We start from the raw sequence: 23,240 nt of genomic DNA on the forward strand, positions 1-23,240 counted from the left end.
GAGCCTGACCAGGGGCTGCACCTAGGGATTGGGCCTGCCCTCTGCCACTCGGGAGCAGGCCTAAGCCAGCAGGGCGTTATCTCCCGAGGGGTTCCAGACTTCGAGAGGGCACAGGCCGGGCTGAGGGACCCCCCCCTTCCCCCCGAGTGCACAAATTTTTGTGCACCGGGTCTCTAGTATATATATATTTATTGATTTCAGAGAGGAAGGGAGAGAGAGATAGAAACATCAGTGATGAGAGAGAATCATTGATCAACTACCTCCTGTACACTTCACACTGGGGATCGAGCCTGCAACCTGAGCATGTTCCCTGACCGTGCTCCTGGTTCACAGGTCGACACTCAACCACTGAGCCACGCCAGGTAGGCTAGACTTAGTTTTTGAAAATTAAAAACATGTTTTAAATGTTTAAACTTATCTAGAATTTCCACCTGACTTTATAGGAACCTTTTTCTCTCCCTTGTCAGCCAGAAATCATGAATTAAGTACGCTTGGCCAGTGATGATGGAGATCCACGGGGTTTGGGAGCATAACTTAAACTTCCTGACTCTGCGGTGATAGCGACAGTCCCTTTGCTGCTCCTTTGGATCATGTGCTCTGATCAGCTCCACTGTCATTTTGTCCATCTGTGAGAGGTCCCTGTACTTCCACTGCAGAGGGGAGGACTGGATGTCCTCCCCAGGGACCTGCAGCTTTGTTTTAGACCACGTGTCTCTATTATTGTGATGGAATCATTTATTTGCCGGGGAATAGTGCCAAATATGTTTGTGCTTTTGCTTTCTATTTTCATAGGTGGGTCTTTTAGGCTGACCTAGAAGAAACTCAGTCAGTACTATATTCTGAAATCAAAATTTCACAATAGTAGAAGATACACTTTTAGGGTCATGACAACTGGGCAACCCTTTTGCTTAACTTACATATATACAGGGGTGGGCAAAAGTGGGTTTGCAGTTGTGAGTATGCGAAACAGAGTTTGTTCTTGTATTATGTATTAATCATTGTATTATTTTCCATACAAACAACGATAAACCTACTTTTGCCCGCCCCCTCCATACCTCCACGCATTGCTGCTCTGGTGCATTATCTTCACATTCTGTTTATGAGAATGCAACTAAAATTTTCACAGAATGCCATGATTCTTCTAAACCACTCAAGTGCATGAAATGATTATTGAGCATAGAAATATTGAAAGAACTTGCCAATAAAAAATTATTAGTGAGATCAACCAAAGAACTTGTATGCAGGCATATAAGCCTAACCAATGGACACAGACACCAGGGGGGTGAGGGCATGAGTGGGGGGTGGGGGGGCAATGGGAGATAAGGACACATATGTAAAACCTTAATCACTAAAGAAAAAATCCTATATAATAAAAGGGTAATATGCAAACTGACCCTAACGGCAGAACGACCAGAACGACTGCTCGACCAGTCACTATGAGGTGCACTGACCACCTCTTGATTCTTTTCCTCGGCCCGGCCCACAGGCTCCGATCGCCTGATGGCAAATGGGGAACCAGGGGTGGGTGGCAGCTGGTGCTGGGGCTGGCTTCGGGCAGCCGGGGAAGATGGCCCTGATCGCAGGCCAGGCTAGGCCAGGCCATACCCACACATGAAATTCGTGCACTGGGCCTCTAGTAAATAAATAAATAAATAAATAAATAAAATTATTAGTGAATGCAAGGATTCTAACACTTTAATTTTGCTATTGCTTCCTTAAGCTGCAACGCCATTTTGCATTTGAATATCAAACCAAAGTGGATGGTGAGATAATCCTTCATCTTTATAACAAAGGAGGAATTGAGCAAACTGCTAGTCTGTTGGATGGGGTATTTGCGTTTATTTTACTGGATACAGCGAATAAGAAGGTGTTCCTGGGCAGAGATACCTATGGAGTCAGGCCGTTGTTTAGAGCCATGACAGAAGATGGATTTTTGGCTGTGTGTTCAGAAGCTAAAGGTAATGATATGTTTTTTTCTACAAATTTTCATTATTATCCTGGATTTTATGTCCCCCCCCCCCCCCCCCCCCCCCCCCCCCCCTCCTCCACTCCCATAGGGGACAATCCAGAATTTTACAATTGACTAAATAAGTCACGGACCCTCTGGCTTTTGTGTTTTTTAAACCAAGTAGTTGGATTCTCCTTTTAGCACTTAAATTCCATAATCCTTGAAGTATAAATCTATATAGTAAATTCATTTAATTTTTGTTGTGCTGATATGCTTTGCATATAGTTTGATCCCGTATGTCTTGGCAAGTTTACCTCTGTCTATCTATATATACAAAAGCCTAAATGACCGAATGACTGGTCGACCAATCACTATGACACACACTGACCATCAAGGGGCAGACGCTCAATGCAGGAGCTGCTCCCTGGTGGTCAATGGGCTCCCACAGCGGGAGCGCTGCTCGGCTGACCGATGGGCGCCAGACACAGGGCTCATGGCTGGCGAATGCAGCTGTGGAGGCACGAGCCTCTCCTGATTGGGATGACTGGGCACAAGTCCATGGCAGGCGCAGTGGGGCCAAGATGAGCGGGAACAGCAGGCAGGAGCAGCAGGTGGCATTGGACTGCTGGTTTCGGCCCAATCCCCACAGGCCATGCCGAGGGGCCCCACTGGTGCACAAATGCGTGCACCGAGCCTCTGGTATTATAATATTAGGATTGGCCCTGCAATTGTTGCACTGTGGAACCAGGCCATAGCTATAGCAAATATTTATTTAGCATTCTGAAAACAGCTTATTGATAATTCACATACCTTACAATTCACCCATTTAAAGTATATAATTCAGCGGTTTTTAGTATATTCACAGATATCTGCAACCAAAATGCTTGTGAATTTTAGAAAAATTTTCATCACCTAAAAATAGAAACCCTGTACTCTTTAATTGTCACTCCCCATCTCTCTATATCCATCAATTGTTGAACCTCTCTGGATTTTCCTATTCAGGACATTTCATATGAACGGGATCATGTCATGTGGTCTTTTGTGATGGGCTTCTTTCACTTGCGTAATGTTTTCAAGATTTGTCTGTCTTGTAGCATGTATTGTACTTACTTTTTTTTTTTTTTACTTTTTATGGCCAAAAGATACTCTGTTACATGGATATACCACATTTTGTTTATCCATTTGTCAGTGGGTGGACATGTGGGTTGTTTCTCCCTTTTGGCTATTTTGAATAATGCTACTATAAACATTTGTGTGCAAGTTTTTGTGTGGACATGTTTTCATTTCTCTTGGGCATATCCCTAGGGGTGGGCTTGCTGGGTCATGTGGTAACTCTGTGTTTAATTGTTGGAGGAATTGCCAGACTGTTTTCCAAAGTGGCTGTGCCATTTTATATCTCCATCAGCAGTATATGAGGGTTTCGGTTTCTCCACATCCTCACAGACTTTTTCCCTAACTTTTTGATTCTAGCCATCCTGCTTCATATGAAGTACTGCTTCATTGTCCTTTCGATTTGCATTCTCCTGTGGACACGGATGTCAAGCATCTTTTCTTGTCTGTGTGCCATTTGTATATCTTCGTTAGAGAAATGTCTGTTAAGTTCTTTGATCCTTTTTTCCTGCTGAGGATCATTTGATTTTTTAATATTTTAAAAAATTAACAGACTGCTTTTTAGAGCATTTTTACATTTCAGGAAAATTGAACAGAAAGTAGAGTTCCCATACAGGGTGGGGCTAAATTAGGTTTGCAGTTATGAGTACATGAAACAGTTTATTCTTGTATTATTCTTTATTAATTATTATATTATTTTCCATATGAACAACTGTAAACTTATTTTTGCCCCACCCTGTGTATTCCTTCCATTATGTTCATCAAGGTTACAGAATACATGATCAATATGCAAAAATGAGGATATTTTTTCCCCATTGATTTCTGGAGAGAATGGAAGGGAGGGAGGAGGGGGAGAGAGAGATAGAAACATCAACATGAGAGAAACACATCGATTGGTTACCTCCTGCAAGCACCCCCACCGGGGCTGGGGAACCTGCAACCGAAGTACGTGCCTTTGACCAGGAATGGAACCCAAGACCCTTTGGTCTTAGGGCCAATGCTCTAACCTTTGAGCCACACCAGCCAGGGCAACATTCATCTTTTATCTCTTACCTAGACAGTGGTAGCATCCTAAAATCTGGTCTACCTGCATGTCTCTTTTTGCTTTATTTCAAGTCCTTTCTCACTTATTTTCTAGATTTAATACTGGCTGAAGCAAGGATAATGAGATCAATAAAAGGGTCCTTAGAATACCAGTCACAGTGTGGGTACTAAGAGATGTCTGAATTGGTCTATTTTCAGGCATTTCAAATGGCACAGAAGAAGTATACCTGTTAAGCACTATTAGGAAACCCCTGTAGGGAGAACACAGGGGAAAGCAGACCTCCCCTGTGTCTCCTTTGGGCCTGATAACTTGATACGATATAGAATTATAACCTTAAATTCAATTTACCCCTTGAAATTCTTTTTTAAAAAAATATATTTTATTGATTTTTTACAGAGAGGAAGGGAGAGGGATAGAGAGTTAGAAACATCCATGAGAGAGAAACATCCATCAGCTGCCTCCTGCACACTTCCCACTGGGGATGTGCCCGCAACCAAGGTACATGCCCTTGACCGGAATCGAATCTGGGACTCTTCAGTCCACAGGCCGATGCTCTAGCCACTGAGCCAAACTGGTCAGGGCACCCCTTGAAATTCTTGACTCACATTTTACATCCTTCATAACACTGCCCTTTTCCAGACCGAATGATCTCAGCCAGGGTATTGCAACAGTTTTTCTTTCTCATTGCTTTTAGAATGACTTACCGAAAACTCATTTTATTTTGCTCCTGCAGTGGACGTGCATTTGTACTAAAAAGGGAAAACAAATAGGAATTTAAAGGATATTAACTGATCATGAAAGTTACTGTGAAGTGTCCTAATTCCAATAAAGTTATCTTTTTGAATTCGTAGGTCTTGTTAACTTGAAGCACTCCACAGCTCCTTTTTTAAAAGTGGAGCCTTTTCTCCCAGGACACTATGAGGTTTTGGATTTAAAGCCAAATGGCAAAGTTGCATCGGTGGAAATGGTCAAATATCATCACTGCAGAGATGAGCCTCTACACGCCCTCTATGACAGCGTGGAGAAGCTATCCCCAGGTAATAAAGCAAACACTTCCCACGGGGATGTGCCCGCAACCAAGGTACATGCCCTTGACCGGAATCGAATCTGGGACTCTTCAGTCCACAGGCCGATGCTCTAGCCACTGAGCCAAACTGGTCAGGGCACCCCTTGAAATTCTTGACTCACATTTTACATCCTTCATAACACTGCCCTTTTCCAGACCGAATGATCTCAGCCAGGGTATTGCAACAGTTTTTCTTTCTCATTGCTTTTAGAATGACTTACCGAAAACTCATTTTATTTTGCTCCTGCAGTGGACGTGCATTTGTACTAAAAAGGGAAAACAAATAGGAATTTAAAGGATATTAACTGATCATGAAAGTTACTGTGAAGTGTCCTAATTCCAATAAAGTTATCTTTTTGAATTCGTAGGTCTTGTTAACTTGAAGCACTCCACAGCTCCTTTTTTAAAAGTGGAGCCTTTTCTCCCAGGACACTATGAGGTTTTGGATTTAAAGCCAAATGGCAAAGTTGCATCGGTGGAAATGGTCAAATATCATCACTGCAGAGATGAGCCTCTACACGCCCTCTATGACAGCGTGGAGAAGCTATCCCCAGGTAATAAAGCAAACGCCCACCTACCCATTCCCCACCTCTCTCCCAAAGGAGGATTAGACTCACGCATCATTGGAATGATTTCCTATTGATGATCTGTTTCCTATTTTAATTTGGAGGTGGCACAGTGGGATCTGGCAAACTCCACTGTTGAGCAAATGCTGTGAGGATAGATGTCGATGATTCTATCCCTCTTCGCAGCAAGTAACTCAGCCTGAGCGTGTCTGGCGCTGTTTCACCTACTTTATGTGTTCACAGGTTTTGAGATAGAAACCGTGAAGAGCAACCTCCGCATCCTTTTTGACAATGCCATTAGGAAACGTTTGATGACAGACAGAAGGATTGGCTGTCTTCTATCAGGTGAAGACTGTTAAAAAAAAAAACTAGTTATATTTATCATGTATTTGTTTAAGTTAAAGGATTTGTAGCTATCCCTGAAGTTTTGCCCATAAAATATTTACTTTATGACTTAATCTTTTCTCCATTAGAGGATGAAACAGTTTTCTCTAAGCTGCATTTCATATTTATGACAATTTAGCAAGTTAAAGTTACACTATAATTATTGTTGGGATGAGTGAGTAGACATTTTTTAGAGTTGTGTGTAGTGACTGTTGAATCCATTCAAATGCTGTTACCATGATCACTGGCTATGTTAGATTTTTCTCTTATTAAAGTTGACTTCAGTTTATAAAAGTTGGGGATTTAAAATGATAAAACTCCAGTCTTGGTGCTTAATATGAACGCAGGTCATCTGTCCCAGTCTGTGCACGGCACATGACCAGTACACCTGTTGTCTTGCTCGTAGGGGGCTTGGATTCCAGTTTGGTTGCTGCCACCCTGATGAGGCAGCTAAAGGAGGCCCAAGTCCAGTACCCTTTCCAGACATTCGCAATTGGCATGGAAGACAGTCCTGATTTACTAGCTGCCAGAAAGGTAAGACACCATCTCTGCCTGTTACTAGAATGAAAATAAAGTCAGTAATGATGATTCTGTACTTCAGCTATATTGACTCTGGTAATTGTTTTAACATGAACTGTGTTAAAATGTAATGAAATGCCGGTTTCAACTATGTTGTACACTGTATTCTGGGTACTTTTATCTACCGTGGTCAATGCAGTTCTCACAAAAACCCTATGATAATCATTCTCATTTCGAAAGTGGTTAGGCCTTCAGGCTTAGGAGCCTGATGGCTCATTTCAAATCCTAGCTCCACCTTGCGGTTCCTCACTTATGAGGAAGTAATAGTATCTACTACAGAATAGTTTTGAGGTGAAAATTATATAATTCACAAAAAGTGCACAGGGTAGAGCCTAGCATGTAGTAAGTACTTGGTGAATGTTAGCTGTTATTTTATTTTTTTAAGATTTTAAAAAATTGATTCTTAGAGAGAGGAAGGGGGGCAGAGAGAGAGAGAGAGAGAGAGAGAGAGAAACATTGATGTGAGAACAGAATATTGATTGGCTGCCTCCTGCAAGCCCCCTACTGGGGATTGAACCTACAATCTGGGCATGTGCCGTGATGGAATCAAACCAGCAATCCTTTGGTGCATGATATGACACCCAACCAATTAAGCCACACTAGCCAGGGCTTGAGTTTTTTGTTTGTTTGTTTTTATGAAGCAGTATGTTTAGGACTATGGGAAAAGGTGATGTAGTACACATTCAGTGTGCAGGAGACCTCATTCCTAATCTGGAAAAACTGACATAGAATGATGATAAAGAGCTAGAGAGCAGTCCCAAAGCAAGTTGATTAGTGATGAAAGAATCCAAAATAGCCAAAGAAAATAGAATAAGGGGAGGGGCCATTGCATTTCCCAGTTATAAAATGAGGCATTGCAGGAGGGCCGAAAGATGGCCAAGGTTAGAGCAAGACCATGCTGGACTAGAGAGAGATGAGGTAAGTTAGGTAAAGTAGATGTGTGTTTGGGGGTGGGGTGGGGTAGTATGCTAAATGGAAGCCTCTTACTATTAGGTTGAAGTCTTGCAGTGAAAGGCTGATGGGAGTTCTACCTCTTGGTGGTTGAGTAGAGGGGAGGGACCGGGGGAGGCAAGGGAACTTGACTAGGTGGGACTTCTATGTGGTGGCCTGGAGAATCATCTCCCCATATTGTGGGGGCCTACCAAACCATTTCCCCTTATTTTGCTTAGTTTTCCACTATTGTTAGTTCATAAGACATTGTGAACTAGAGTCAAGTTTCATTTCCAAGGGCAGTTCTTTTCTTTAAATAACAAGTGTGTGGGTATTTCTTTATATAATCAGGTGGCAAATCATATTGGGAGTGAACACCATGAAGTCCTCTTTAACTCTGAGGAGGGTATTCAGGCCCTGGACGAAGTCATATTTTCCTTGGAAACTTACGACATTACAACAGTTCGCGCTTCAGTGGGTAAGATATTTTATAATATCAAAAAGGCTTTTAATTCTGAAAAACTATAAGTTGTAAGAATATTATTTCAAGCAACAGTTTAAAAAGCATACTCCAGAATAAATGTAAATAGTCACCAATTATCTAAGACAAGATCATTTAAGAATTCCCTGAATTTCTTGGAGTGAGAGGGACAACAAATATGTAGTTAAACTTCCACATTTATAGGATCACTGTTGATATTTCTCTAAAAAGTAGATATATATGTTCTGCAACCTCTTCCCCCAATTTCTCTGTATAATGTTTCTTGGGCTATATAGGGAAATAGGTCTGTGTGGTAACTAATTTTCTGTAAGAAATACTCATTTTAGATATATTCTGATAAATATTTCATCATACGACTTATCAATCAGTAACAGGCAATACTAGTTTTATCTGGTGGATACATTCCAATATCAGACTGATCCAATGTTGTTGAGCCTCTAATATGTACTGGCTTAGATATGCCTCTTTTAAGAGACTCAGAATCTGATAAGACTGTATAGTATATCTGGTGTTAATATTTCATTGGGGCGGAAGCAATTAGTAAAAATGTCTAAAAAGTCTGCCTAGGGAAGTGTTAAGAACAAATACTGGTTTACAGGGATGTGGAGCAGGAACCAATGGGCATCTTTGAATAACTTATGTAGTATCTTTAACTATATGTGAAAATTGGTGGATGGATAGTATTAAAAAAATTAAAACCAAACTACCAAAACCTTAACTCTCTTACTATATTTTGTATACTTAATCTAAAACTCGTGCTTTTGCAGTGCAATAGCCCAAAACCATTCCACAATTTCATATATAGGTTTTAAAATGTTAATGCTTTTAGACCAAGAATGTCCACCTTAAAATTTTGCTAAACTGAACAATGATGCAAATATCTGAAAAATTTCATACGTTTCATACCAGTATCACCATACAAAAGTGATAAGAGTCTAATCTAAGAACAAAACTTGTAGTTGTTTCCAAAAACCGTTTAAAAATAAAAGACATTTTTGGTGAAGAGTTATGTCGACATTAATAGTAATTTCTGTCTCTTCTTTAAGGTATGTACTTAATTTCTAAGTACATTCGGAAGAACACAGATAGTGTAGTGATCTTCTCTGGAGAAGGCTCAGATGAACTTACACAGGGTTACATATATTTTCACAAGGTAAGCATTCAGAAATGGAAGGATATTGGTGTTAGATTAAGAAAAGCATGAAAAATGAAAAAAAGGGGGAAGTATGAATTATTTCACTATTTTCAGTATAGCAGTAACACTTCTGAGTACCTTGGGAGGTATATGAGGAAATCTGAGACTGTCTGCTTTGTGTTTTCTTGGAGGGAGAAAGAAGTCTTAATAATGTCGATAATCTCTATTCTTTAAGCATGGGAATCATGTTCATTAATCCCCTGTGATATTGTGGTTATTGCACAGTGTGTCCATTGTATTTGTTCTTTGGTGTGAGGGAAGACATATTTTATACAGCATTCCTCCCTTCCCTAAACTCTGTGGCTTTTTGCCTTACCCACCTTTAGAGTTGGAGTATGTGTAAGAGTAAGAAGCAAAAACTTTTATTTGCTCAAAGCACATCTGTCTGTGTATTTCTAACTGTCAGCTGTTTGTTGGTACGCTAGGCTCCTTCTCCGGAACAGGCCCAGGAGGAGAGCGAGAGGCTGCTGAAGGAGCTCTATCTGTTCGATGTCCTCCGCGCAGATCGAACCACTGCTGCCCACGGGTAACTCAGTCTTTTGAGAGGCGATGGTAAAAATTAACCTCAAGCACCGAAAGTGCAGTGGCCGACTTTTTTTTTCTTTCCAATTGGTTATATGTTGTCGAGTATGACTTTTATAGAGAAAATGAAGCTTGTCTCTTAGCCCCAAAGAAATTAGGTTAAATTCAAAGTGCTGCTGTGGGAATGTGAGAGGACTTTCACAGGTGGTTCTAGACCAGTGATGGCGAACCTTTTGAGCTTGGTGTGTCAGCATTTTGAAAACCCTAACTTAACTCTGGTGCCATGTCACATATAGAAATTTTTTGATATTTGCAACCATAGTAAAACAAAGATTTATATTTTTGATATTTATTTTATATATTTAAATGCCGTTTAACAAAGAAAAATCAACCAAAAAAAATGAGCTCGTGTGTCACCTCTGACACGCGTGTCATAGGTTCGCCATCACTGTTCTAGACCAAGTTTCCACCTTCACAGCATAACATTTTGCTCATTTCTGAACAACCGCGAGGGAAGGCAGTTGCAGCTCTTTTTTAAGTCTTGAAGGGAAGTAAAAATTCTACACCTCCTTGTCACAGGTGCTGAGCACCTGCCTGCTTGATGCTGTGGTGATCCTGCATAGGGATAAGAAGATGCGAGAGGTTTGATAAAATTATAAAACCAGGTTTCTATGGTATCATTTCTGTTGGCTAAAGTTTTCACTTTTTCCTGGTTGGTTGGCTCAGTTGGTTGGAGCATCATTCTGTACACCAAAAGGTTTCAGGTTCGATTCCCGGTCAGGGCACATACCTAGGTTGTGGGTTCGATCTCTTGTTGGGGTGCATGCGGGAGGTAATTGATTGATGATTCTCACATCGATGTCTCTCTCTCCCCCCCTTCCTCTCTCTAAAATCAATAAAAACATGTCCCCGAGTGAGGATTAGAAAAGTATATGTTATAAAGTTTCACTTTTTAGCTGGTCATGTTGGAGAGTTGAAGATACTTGCTATACATGATAAATAACCAACATTAAATGTTTCTGTTGCTTCTACCAATCACACTTAGATTAGAGAGTAATAAGTTATAGAGGTGGCAATGAACTGAATCTGTGGTTATGGTCCTATCCACTTGTCCTAATCAGTCACTAGGATTCAGGATGCAAATGATACCCCTGTGAGGAAACCGGAACATTGGTTTATACTGAATCTTGTATGTAAATTTTCAATCAGTTGGGCAAAAAATTTTGAATTATCATTACAGCTTTTAATAGGACAAGAGATGGTCTCACCCAGAAAAATCTTTGAGTCTGAAAGGCCAAGGCAAAGGACGTTCTTAATCATCCATGCCACTCGTGATTCTTTCTCTGCAATTTGAGATAGGTGTTCACTTGTTCCCAAAAGGGAAAGTAAAAGTAATTCTTCTTAAACTGCTGTTTCACTCCCTAGATGAGGTAATACATATGTATTCATGGGTTCTTGCAGGGCAGTCAGTTAGGAGGATTGAAAAAAATGACATTATAATCTTAACAATACTTAGAGGCTGGTTGAATTGCTAGGAAACTCTAAACCAGGATCTAAATGGACAGGCGCTAAATACCCATCTTGATTTGGATTTCTTCTCTTCCCCTTTAAGCCTGGAATTGAGGGTCCCATTCCTGGACCATCGGTTTTGTTCCTATTACTTGTCTCTGCCGCCTGATATGAGAATTCCCAAGGTAGGTGCATCGGTTCAGGATAAAAACTGGCCATTGGTGTTGGTTGTATCTGTAGCTTTTCCTGATGCTCCTTTTGTCTTCAGAACGGGATAGAAAAGCATCTCCTGAGAGAGACATTTGAGGACTCCAATCTGCTACCGAAAGAGATTCTCTGGCGACCGAAAGAAGCCTTCAGTGATGGCATAACCTCTGTTAAGAATTCCTGGTTTAGGATTTTACAGGAACATATTGAGCATCAGGTATGATGCTTTTAAAAGTATTTTCTGGAATAGGACAATTTGGGTATAGAGTTTATTTTGTGCTTAGTTTCAATGTTTTGTATCTGTAGGAGAGATTTCCTCTTTTTTAAGAATTAACTAGCATGCAGGATTATAAAGTAGCATCTCATGTTAAGAGAGAAGAGTCTTAACCAATCATCACTGACCTTCATTTAACACATCTCTGGGCCCCTTCTGGGCACCAGACACTATGAGGCATAAATGAATAAAACACTTAGAGCCATCAGAGATTAGACATATGCATCTGAATGTTCTTTAAAAGTTCCACAGCTCTGCATTTTGTGGTCTTTAACACTTTCTAAGTGATGGGTGATGCAGAAGGTCTCCGGCCGTATTTACAGTCAAGCCTTTTCATATCTTTCTTTTCTCTTTTGGTTTTATGAAACCAGATTAAATACATGCATTTCTATGCCGTTTAAAAAAAAACCCATTCTGGTTTTATACTCTCATTCTTACAGGTTGATGATGCAATGATGGCAGCGGCAGCCCAGAAGTTTCCCTTCAACACTCCTAAAACGAAAGAAGGCTACTACTACCGTCAAATCTTTGAACGTCACTACCCAGGCCGGGCTGACTGGCTGACCCATTACTGGATGCCCAGGTGGATTAACGCCACCGACCCTTCTGCACGCACTCTGACCCATTACAAGTCAGACACCAAAGCATAGGCACTTTCTAAGCCATAGAGTAAATGTGAAGGGTAGAGGACTTGGGGGCTGCAGGGGTAGCATTGAGCTTCATCTACCCAGGTGGTGAAAAAAATAAAAGTCTTAAATCTAAAACATTGCCACAGTCATTTATATTCATACTGTTCTTTCATTGGCGGTGACTAGGAACTGAGTAGCTTTTACTATGTCACAGTAAGGGAGAGAGTGGGTGAGGAAATGGGGGGACAGCCTGGTGTTTGCTGCGAGAATGCACAAGCACCCTCCTGGCAGGGTTGCTTTGTCTCTTGCTCACGGGGCCTCCTTCCAGTCCTCGCCTGGTCAGAGTGCATGTGGTCTCTCTGACTTCCCTCTCTCAGTTCTTTCTGCATCCTGACAACTGACTAGGCCGACTCCGGAGGAGTTAGCCCTTTGCAAGAGTTCGGGACAGCTCTGTTTTGTTAAGATAGTAATTCGGATTGTTCTTGTTGAGCCAGTGCAATGTGTCTTCAAGAACTGTTGATACTGAACAGCACCCGATGTTAGACCTTGGTCCTTAAGTTTGGCTAAGAAAGAATTCAGAGCCAAGTCTCAAATACAAGCAAACGTTTATTTAGAAAGTCACAGAGGTAGAAGAAGTGAGCCATAGAAGAAGTGAGCCAGCTGGGGCTATGTAAGCTCAGGAAACCAGTTACAGAGGCAGAAGAAGGGCACTGATTTGCTTAGTATAAAGAAAGCAAAGGCATGTGCCTTGAGGGAAGAAAGGGAAAGATAGGTGTGGGCTTGAGAGGGGGGGTGGAGCAAACGAAGGAGCGCACTGGATAGTTTGTCTTAAGGGATTTTATCTGTTTTGCAAATTGGGGGACTTTAGGGGAGATTTCAGGGGAGGCTCTCAATAGAATATTCATCAAAGTTCCAGGTGTGTCCTTCTAGTGTTGTGGTCTCTACTGATGGGTCGGTGCTCGTGTAGGGGATCATTAGTCTTTGCAGCTGGTCTTGATTCAGCCATGGTGTTCCTCCCCCTGCCCCATGACCTACATGCTTTTCTGGGCCTGGAGCTGAAACAGAACTGAGGCTTAGATGTTATCTCTAGTTTGACCAAAACTGTCTCCATGTGGTCAATAGACCTGAAGCTTTGCCCCTGAGATTATTTGATATGGGTCTGAACCTCATTGCCTTGAGTGCTTAATGCTGAAGGGAGTGGCTATGCAAGGGCTTGGATGGGAAGTGTCTGAGGCTTTTCTTCGGCCCCCTTGTTTCTCCTCTAAGGGGCTCTGGTGCATGACTGGTGACATGCGAGGGGAGGAAATTCACCCTGGGAGCGAGGTCCCACCCTACAATGCTTGTCCTCTCTGTTCTGCCCATTGCTAAGTACCGGGGGTTTTCTACCCTGGTGACCTTCCATACCTGGGTTATCATTCCCACTCCACTCATGTCTTTCTGACTACTATGTCAGGACTCTTGTTCTTGGTCAAAGGTCAGCAAGCTTTTTCTGCAAAGGATCAGACAGTCAATCTTTTAGTCAGTTGGAACTGTTTAACTCAGCCATTGTAGTGCAGAAGCATCCATAGGCAGTGTGCAAAGAAAAGGGTCCATTAAAACTATAATAATAGGTGGGTAGTTTTCATGGGCGACAGTTTGCCAAGCTCTGTTCGAGAGGAATAACCCAAGCCAAGCATTTCCCACAAAAGGAAAAAGCGTTCCGAACCCAGGTGGGGAAAGAAAGTATAAGAAGGAAATATTCTGGGGAGAAAAAATTATCCTCTACCTTTTTAATAATCAAATGAACATGAGAGGTTAGGAGAAGAAAAAACAAAGTTTAAAAACATACCTCTTGTATACAAGGGAGAGACCCAGGACAATTGAGTAGCGTGGCATTTCTGAAGCCATCACCTTAAATACCAACCTCCGCTGGGTGGAGAGTACAGGAGGTTACCAGGAAAACCACCCCAAACCCGGTTAAGATTGGTATGTGGATAAGTCTCCTTTGATGGTGAAGGGGCAGATCTGTGCAGTGAGGGAGACGCCCTTACACATATAAATATTCTTTGACAAAGAGGAGCTTCTAGTTGGTTTTCAGAGCTTTCTCCCAAGTCTGCTCTTGATTAAAATTAACCTAAAATAATCAACATTCCCAAAGAGGCATATTTTGGGGTAGCAAATTCTGCTCCCCTTCACGTCCAATGAACAGGTAGAAGATTTTCATTGGAATGCTCATCGGTTGTGTAGGGACAATATTTTGAAATACATTAAAGATGAACTTAGTTATTAGAAATTTGAAGAGGAAACTGGTGGCACACAGGTAAATATGAGCATGCTTGATGGGAAGAGCGAAGAGACCAGGAACTTCTCTGGTAAGTTGGAGGACAGAGTCTGAGGCTAGCTATAGACCTTTACTTAAAATTTCAAAATGCCTCTAGGAAGCTGAAGAAATGTCACTAATATTGGCTGGCTCTTAATGGTAATCTTGTATTTGCAGGTGCTTGACTGGCTTAAAGCTAGCATGAGTTGGTTCCAGGTGTATCCATGGTACAACCCCACCCAGCCAAGCTAAGTGACCCCAACAATGCTTGGGAAACTTGGCTGGTCATGGTTCTGAGGCAGGAAAGTTAGGCTAAGGAAACAAAGGCCTAGAGCTCCCTCCCTTCCCTTCTTCTTAGCTGGGACTTCACAGGCGCTGCCTTCACTGACCACCTGTTCCCCTGCTTTCCCCTCCTCACTCTCCTATAATCAGAAGGACCAAAAAAAAAAATTGCTATCTAGAGAGAAGACAAGGATGAGTGGCATTGGCAGTCACCCCACCAGTGGGCATTGGGAAGGGGGTGACTGCCCCGTTTAATAAACACCTTCCACACAGATCCCATCAGGGCATCCAGTTCTCTGAGGTTGCCTGCTCTCACTTCTCCAGTGCGTTCCATCGCTTTAGTAAATTTACTGTGCTTTGCTAAATCCTGTCATGCCCTTGAATCCTTTTTTATTCTGTGACAAGAACCTGGATTGGATGAGGCCTCCCTTGGCCTCTCCGGATGTCACCCAGCATCAATTGTCCAGTGTACAGATGACCCTTGAACAATGCTAGCAGTTAGGGGTGACAGCCCCTGCACAGTTGAAAATCTACATTGAACTTTTGACTCCCCCTCTCCCCAAGTTTAATTAATAGGCTACTGTTGACTGGAAGCCTTACCGATAACATAAACAACTGACTAAAATATATTTTATATGCATATTATATGTATTATATACTGTATTCTTACAATAAAATAAGCTAGGGAAAAGAAAACACTAAAATTCTAAAGATGAAAAAATACACAAAGTATTTTTTGAAAAAAAAAAGAAAGAAATCCATATATACGTGGACCTGTGCAATTCAAATGCATGTTCAATGGTCAGCTGTGCCCTGCAAGACGAAGGTGTGCCATACACCACAAACTGGCAGTGTTTGAGGATGCGAGTTTGGCTCCAGATTTTAAACTTTAGTGACTATGGAATCTGGCATATTTAGATACCACCCACATGTTTGACAGTGGAGATACTCATTCCAGCCAATTTCCTAGCAGTGAACTCCGTCCCACAGGCCAACCATAACTATAGCAACTCACTGCACATAAGCTGCACGTGAGAGCTACACGAAGTTTTTGGCATGTGGTATAACGTTAGCCTTTTCTTTTGCAACAAACATGGAAGGTTTGAAGAAACTGCCACTGGAGCATGTATGGATGACACAACAGCTTCCCTGGCCAAGCCTGTTTCCGGGGCCAATCTGACCTTGGTGACTCAGTGCTAAAGAGGTATGTGGTTTCCCTGCCAACAACAGATAACCCAGTCCTCTCAGCACAAACTAAGGGTGATTAGCTGACATTGCCCCGCCTTTTCAGCCTCACCCAAGCTGTGCCTAGTGGATGATGTGCCCCTTAAGAGGCCTTTTTCCACTTTGCCTTAACACTGATTAGAAAGGGTACTTGATAGTTTTTGACAGAATGATTGGAGATTCCTCAAAATATAAAAATAGAGCTGCTATATGATCCAGCAATTCCACTTCTGGTTATTGATTAAAAAAAAGAAAAACACACCATTAAAAAACCCCACTCATTTGGAAAGATGTAAGCACTGCTATGTTCGTTGCAGCATTACTATTAGTAATAGCTAAGATATGGAAGCAACCTAGATGGCGATTCCTAGATGAATGGATAAAAAAGATATGATATATATATATATAAGCAGTAGTAAAAGAGAATGAAACCTTGCCATCTGTGACAACATGAATGGACATAGAGGGCATGTTAAATAAGTAAGAGAAAGACAAATACCATATGCTTTCACTCACATGTGGAATCTAAAAAAAATAAAAATAGAAACAGACCCATAGATACAGAGAACAAGCTGATGGTTGCCAAAGGGGATGGGGTGGAGGGATGAGAATTTTTAAATACTCAGGGAGTTTGTTAAAAGATATAAATACAAAATTAAACTTAAAAAACCCCACACACCTAAATCCTACCATTGCTTTAAACAATGTTAACGTTTTCTTGCAGATCCCTTACTGTAAAGGCTCAATTGTACATATGCAAGTATATGACCTTGGTTAGATAAGTTCTTGAAGCTTTGGAAACCCTTCACTGGGGAAGTATGTGAAAGAACTAAACCTGAGCCTACTGGAGCCAGACTCGTGTAAATACCTGGTTGAGGCCTCAGAGTCAGAGCTTGCCCCTCCTGTCTCGGGGTTACCTTAGTTTGGTTTGGAGCCTGAGGTAACAGATCCTTGGAGTGGGCAGGTCCCCAGGGAGGCAGTTCCATGATTCCAAACCTGTGCAGTGGACCAATCACACCCAGCATCTACCTACCCAAACTTCATTTGCTTGCTAGTCAGTGAGTTTACCCTCATTTGAGGAAGTGTGGCAGATTTTATTTTCTAAAAGTGGCTACAGCAATACTTCTGGCTCCACAGACTTCTAGAGCCTTGCCACTCCTGAGGAGGCCAGCTCTTCTCCCCTGTCCTCAAGCCTGGGCAGCATTTTATGATTGTCTTGACTGGCAGAGCCCAGAAGAACACCCAACTTCCAAGGCTAGGCACAGAAAGTGACTTGGTTTCTGCTTTCTCTCGGTGCATGTTGTCAGGAAGCCCAGCCCACACGAAGGGGCCATGTGTAAGTCAGGGCTGATGGCCCCAGCCAACGTTGTGGTCAACAGCTATCAACCACCAGGTATGTGAGTGAGTGACCCTCCGGATTATTTGAGCTCCTTCCTAGTCTGAGTCTTCCAGCTCAGTCATGGGAAGGAGAGATAAGCCATCCCTACTGTGCTCTGTCCACATTCCTGACTCATAAATCCATGAACGTAACAAATGGTTGACACTATTATGGTTGGGGGTCAAACTGTAATAGTTACAGTTTGACATAGTAACTGGAACAAGTAAGCACTATTACCCCTATGTTACACAAGTCACTTGGGCAAACCCAAGTCATTCAGTTAATTACTAAGTGGTGGGACCCCCAAGTTAGCCAGAGAGATTGGCTCCAGAGCCTTACTGCTCTTTCCTGACTATCTTCCCATTGTCAGCATAACACTCCAGCCTGGGTCTATGCTGGGAGTTGGAGACCAAGGGAAAGGGCCTCTGGGGTTGAGGTTGGGATAGGGACAGGGACAGTAGAGTTACCTCCCAGGGGATTATAGTGACTCTGGTCATTTTCTATAATAGGGTATGTTGGGTGGTGATGAGAAAACAATTTCAAATTTTCAGAGCTTAACCACAACAAATGTTATTTCTTGCTCAAACTCTATGTCCATCTGGATCTCCAAGGGGCTCTGCTCATTTTTGAGGAGTTTATAATCACTCCAGGACAGGCTGAGGCACAATCTTGACACATACCTTCATGATCAGCAAGGCAGGGGACAGAGAAAATGAATCATGTACCGAAACTTAGAGCTTCCACCCTGAAGTGACACATCACCTTTTCTCACTTTTTATGGGCCAAAGCTAGTCACATGACCACTCCTGACTCTGAGGGTGCATGTGCCAGAAAGGGAAAGAAAATATTTGGAGAACTGTTCCAATAACTGCCCAAATCCACCCTTCACTCACCAAATAGTTCACTCTCCTACACACAAACTATATTCATCCCCTTTTCAAGAGTGCAACCCAATAATTCCATTGTGTCATGGCCACAAGCCCAGAGTTCAGTATTTCTGGATGATGTACTGATGTGAAAGTCTGGTGGTGACACCTCTCCATGAACTAAGAGGGAAAGTTCTCTTCTCCCCACCTGTTCAATATGTATAACAGCAGGGCAGGAATAGGATCATTTCAACCACAAAATCATATATGTGCTCCTATTTGAAAAGGATGGAAGGAGAGACATCTTGCAAACACTAGCTGGTAGCAATTCTGACACCTTGCTCACTAGTCATTTTGAGGGCCCTCACCGTGGGTGTCCAGTAGAAAGTTGTCTTTCTAGGTTCACCGACAGACAAGACACCTGTATGTTGGCAGAAGTGAACGACCTGTGGGAGAAATCGGGAACACTTTGAACGGGGAAGTCTGATTTCTAACAATACAGCTAGCTGGAATCATGCCATCACGATGTTGGTTACCCAGAATAAGAGCTATCATTCATTGGTCACCTCTCCAAAGTACCGAAGACTGCTCTGGAAACTATAACTGACTTTCACAACAGCCCTGTGAGATCTGTACTATTGAGCTCATCCACATTTTATGAACGAGGCAAGTGGCACAACGGTATTATGTTGCATGCGCAAGTTCCTATAACTAGGAAGTAAGTAATCAGAGTAGGATATTTGATCCCAGGTAACAGGCATTTAGAGACTTTGTACTTAATTCTTATCCTGTTACCCTTCAAAGGATTAGAATATAATTATGTGCATTAAAAAATAATCAAAATACTTTCGAATTCTATATTTTTAATAGGAATATATATTCCATTTTATAGGTAATTCATAAGTTATTTAGAATGTTTAATTGAGCATGATAATGCTTTTCAATTTTTAAAATTTGTAACAAACACATAAGCACACATCACTTGTACAATTTAGACAGATGTGACTTAGAGTTTATGTGATTTAGATCTTTTTTGAATTTTTACCATATTTCAGGCCCTTGCTAGCCAGTAGGTGGATGCAAAGAAATTAATTCATAGTCCTTTTTGCAATTTGGAGAATTTTTAACAATGCTAGGGGGAAAAGCCATACATAAACTGTTGGTGTATTTTAGAACTTGGTTGTTGCAATGTAAAATATTTATTTGATGTCTGAGGGCTAATATACATAAAACCACAAGGTGGCAGTCATGACACATGATTGTGTCTTCCGGCAATTTTATGCATTTCTCAAAACAGTGGTGTGGACAAACTATTTTATGGCAAATTGGAGAGATGTTTTGTTCATTTCATAAAATAAGTCTGATGATTAGTAAGTATTTTTTACTTGCTAACAACATATGGCTTGTATTTTTTTCCCTGAACCTTTGATCTCCCCTCTTTTTTCATTTATTTTTCTTTTTAATATATTTGTATTGATTTCAGAGAGGAAGGGAGAGGGAGAGAGAGATAGAAGCATCAATAATGAGAGAGAATCATTGATTGACTGCTTCCTGCACACCCCACACTGGGGATCAAGCCCCCAACCCCAGCATGTGCCCTGACGGGGAATTGAACTGTGACCTCCTGGTTCATAGGTCCACACTCAACCACTGAGCCATGCTGCTGGGCTTCGTACCAATATGTCCCTCTTTGATCCACCATCATAAATATACCTGTACAAAGTGTGTCCTTAAAAGTTAAGATCTCTTACATTCTGAAAGGTAAGAAGGAATAGGGATATCCCCAAATCTGTTTTTATTTGCCTTTCAAATGCAATAAAATATATACATAAGCTGTCATTTTTATAATTACCCACTCTAGCTAGCCCTGACTCATTTCAACTTATTCTAATCCACCAATAAGATAGACTCTTGTACTGAGCTCTTTTGTTTACACATAAAAACAGCTAACAGGTATTGTGACAACTCACTGATCCAAGACCATAGGTTGCTATAACAATTCTGAAAGGTACCCACTATTGTTGTCATCCCAATTTTATGGAAGAAATGGAATGTAAAAGCAACCTAAATAGTGAAAGAGAAGCTCAACTTGTGGCCAATGGAATTGTCTATTGATTATAATGGGTACCACAAAAAAGAGTTCTATATTAGCAAGGTGATTTTTCTTTGCAGGTAGATAACCTATAGAAATTTGCTGAGCTTCAATTACAATGACCATTATCTTGTATAAGAAATGCCTTCTTTAGTCCTTACTAACAAAGTTGTAACTTCTATCCATTAAATTTATACTTTGTCAGGTTGAGCTCACCAGTGAAGATTTTTGTGGCAATGTTAGAAGTTCTGGAGCAGGAAAGTGAAGGGGCAGGGAAGAACCCTGGATCTGTTTGTTCTGTTTCAGGGAATGAGAAGAAAACAGGATTGGAAAAAAAATGGTTCATTATTGGGTAAAGTGACAGGGGTTTCTGGAGCTCTGCACAATTTTTTTAATCCTTTATTGTTTAAAGTATTACATATGTCTCCTTTCCCCCATTAACCTCTCCCTGGCCATTCCCATCCCACAGCACATGCCTTCACCCCCTACTGTCTGTGTCCATTGGTAAGGCTTATGTGCATGCATACAAGTCCTTTGGTTGGTCACTTACCCCCACCACCACACATCCTCCCCTGCCTTCCCTCTGAGGTTTGATGGCCTGTTTGATGTTCCTATGTCTCTGGTTCTATTTTTGTTCATCAGTTTATTTTCATTATATTCCTCAAATGAGTGAGATCATGTGATACTTATCTTTCTCTGACTGGCTTATTTCGTTTAGCATAATGCTCTTCAGGTCCATCCATGCTGTTGCAAATGGTAAGTGTTCTTTCCTTTTTACAGCACCGTAGTATTCCATTGTGTAGATGTACCAGAGTTTTTTAATCCACTCATCTGCTGGTGGGCACTTAGGCTGTTTCCAAATCTTAGCTATTGTCAATTGTGCTGCTATGAACATAGGGATGCACATATCCTTTCTGATTGGTGCTTCTGGTTTCTTGGGATATATATTCCTAGAAGTGGGATCACTGGGTTAAATGGGAGTTCCATTTTTAACTTTTTGAGGAAACTGTTCTCCACAGTGGCTGTACCAGTCTGCATTCCCACTAGCAGTGCACAAGGGTTCCTTTTTCTCTGCATCCTCGCCAGCACTTGTCATTTGTTGATTTGTTGATGATAACCATTCTGATAGGTATGAGATGGTACCTCATTGTTGTTTTGATTTGCATCTCTCGGATGATTAGTGACTTTGAGCATGTTTTCATATGTCTCTTGGCCTTCTGTATGTCCACTTTTGAAAAAAAAGTCCGTTGCCCATTTTTTTATTCGATTGTTTACCTGCCTTTTGTTAAGTTGTATGAGTTCCCTATAAACTTTAGAGATTAAACCTTTATCGGTGATAACATTGGCAAATATGTTCTTCCATGCAGTGGACTTTCTTGTTTTGTTGATAGTTTCTTTTGCTGTGCAGAAGCTTTTTATTTTGATGTAGTCCCATTTGTTTATTTTCTCCTTAGTTTCCATTGTCCTAGGAGGTCTATCGGTAAAGATATTGCTACAATGTATGTCTGCTATTTTCTTGCCTATGGATTCTTCTAAGATTTTTATGGTTTCCCATCTTATGTTTAATTTCTTTATCCATTTTGAGTTTATTTTTGTGTATGGTATAAGTTGGTGGTCTAATTTCATTTTTTTTGTATGTATCTGTCCAATTTTCCCAACACCATTTATTGAAGAGACTGTCTTGACTCCATTGTATGTTCTTGCCTCCTTTGTCAAATATTAATTGAGCATAATGGTTTGGGTCAATTTCTGGGTTCTCTGTTCTGTTCCATTGGTCTATATGTCTGTCCTTGTGCCAGTACCAGGCAGTTTTGAGAACAGTAGCTTTGTAATATAGCTTGATATCTGGTTGCACAAATTTTTATCAGATCAAATTTTATGCTCTACTCTCTTAGAATCTTTCCTAAAATGTACTGAACACATTATATAAATCCTTTTACATCAAGCATGTCAAACTTGCAGCCCACAGGCCACATGCAGCCCACAATGAATATTTTTGCGGCCCAGCCAATATAATGGTATGAAAGAAACATTTTAATAAAAATTTCATAACTTAATTTTTACAATATCCTGTTATACATAATGATTAATAATGAACTACAACATTTGCTAATGACTGATTACTATAATAGTGTTGCATTCATTTTCCTTACGCACCTTACATGCAGGTGCACCATTTTTCTCCACTAATATTTTAGTAGCCAATTGCCACGTCATTAGTCTTGGACTGACTTGTTTGGTGTGTGCAACAGGAAATATTTTGCTTTCAGAGAACAAGAAAAATAGGTTTATTTGCATTACGCTTATTAATTTGTATAGTTATTCAGTGTCTGGTAAGTTAATGTTCAAAAATAATATTAATTTTTATTAAAATGTTCTATTATTTTATGTTAATGATTACTCATTTATTTCAGCCCTTTGTATTCAGCATGTCTCTATTGAAATAAACCTATGTTTCGATGAAAATTGAAGCTTTTGTTTTTTTGCGGCCCACATCAACTTAAAGCTTGTTTATTTGGCCTGTGTTAGCCTTTGAGTTTGGCATGCTTGTTTCACATTATCCCCTGACAAAGCCACGTTCTGTTGTGTTTGGTGTGGGAATAGTCTGTGTGGTCCTAAAATGACCACAAGAT

The 23,240-nt window shown here is 41.0% G+C and overlaps 1 protein-coding gene across 1 annotated transcript in view; it reads left to right on the forward strand.

Annotated features, from left to right (window-relative positions):
* The window catches only part of ASNS (asparagine synthetase (glutamine-hydrolyzing)), an 18,575-nt gene extending 5,974 nt beyond the window's left edge, over nucleotides 1–12,601 (forward strand). The window contains exons 3-12 of the mRNA XM_005876043.2: nucleotides 1,721–1,958; nucleotides 4,955–5,140; nucleotides 5,979–6,080; nucleotides 6,526–6,653; nucleotides 7,980–8,106; nucleotides 9,177–9,283; nucleotides 9,751–9,851; nucleotides 11,460–11,541; nucleotides 11,625–11,780; nucleotides 12,278–12,601. Of these exons, the coding sequence (XP_005876105.2) occupies nucleotides 1,721–1,958; nucleotides 4,955–5,140; nucleotides 5,979–6,080; nucleotides 6,526–6,653; nucleotides 7,980–8,106; nucleotides 9,177–9,283; nucleotides 9,751–9,851; nucleotides 11,460–11,541; nucleotides 11,625–11,780; nucleotides 12,278–12,487 (1,437 nt within the window). The 3' untranslated portion in view covers nucleotides 12,488–12,601. The remainder of the gene's footprint in view (nucleotides 1–1,720; nucleotides 1,959–4,954; nucleotides 5,141–5,978; nucleotides 6,081–6,525; nucleotides 6,654–7,979; nucleotides 8,107–9,176; nucleotides 9,284–9,750; nucleotides 9,852–11,459; nucleotides 11,542–11,624; nucleotides 11,781–12,277) is intronic.
* Nucleotides 12,602–23,240: the final 10,639 nt, after the last annotated feature.

The sequence above is a fragment of the Myotis brandtii genome, unplaced genomic scaffold (assembly GCF_000412655.1).
Source record: "Myotis brandtii unplaced genomic scaffold, ASM41265v1 scaffold48, whole genome shotgun sequence".
Taxonomy (NCBI): domain Eukaryota; kingdom Metazoa; phylum Chordata; class Mammalia; order Chiroptera; family Vespertilionidae; genus Myotis; species Myotis brandtii.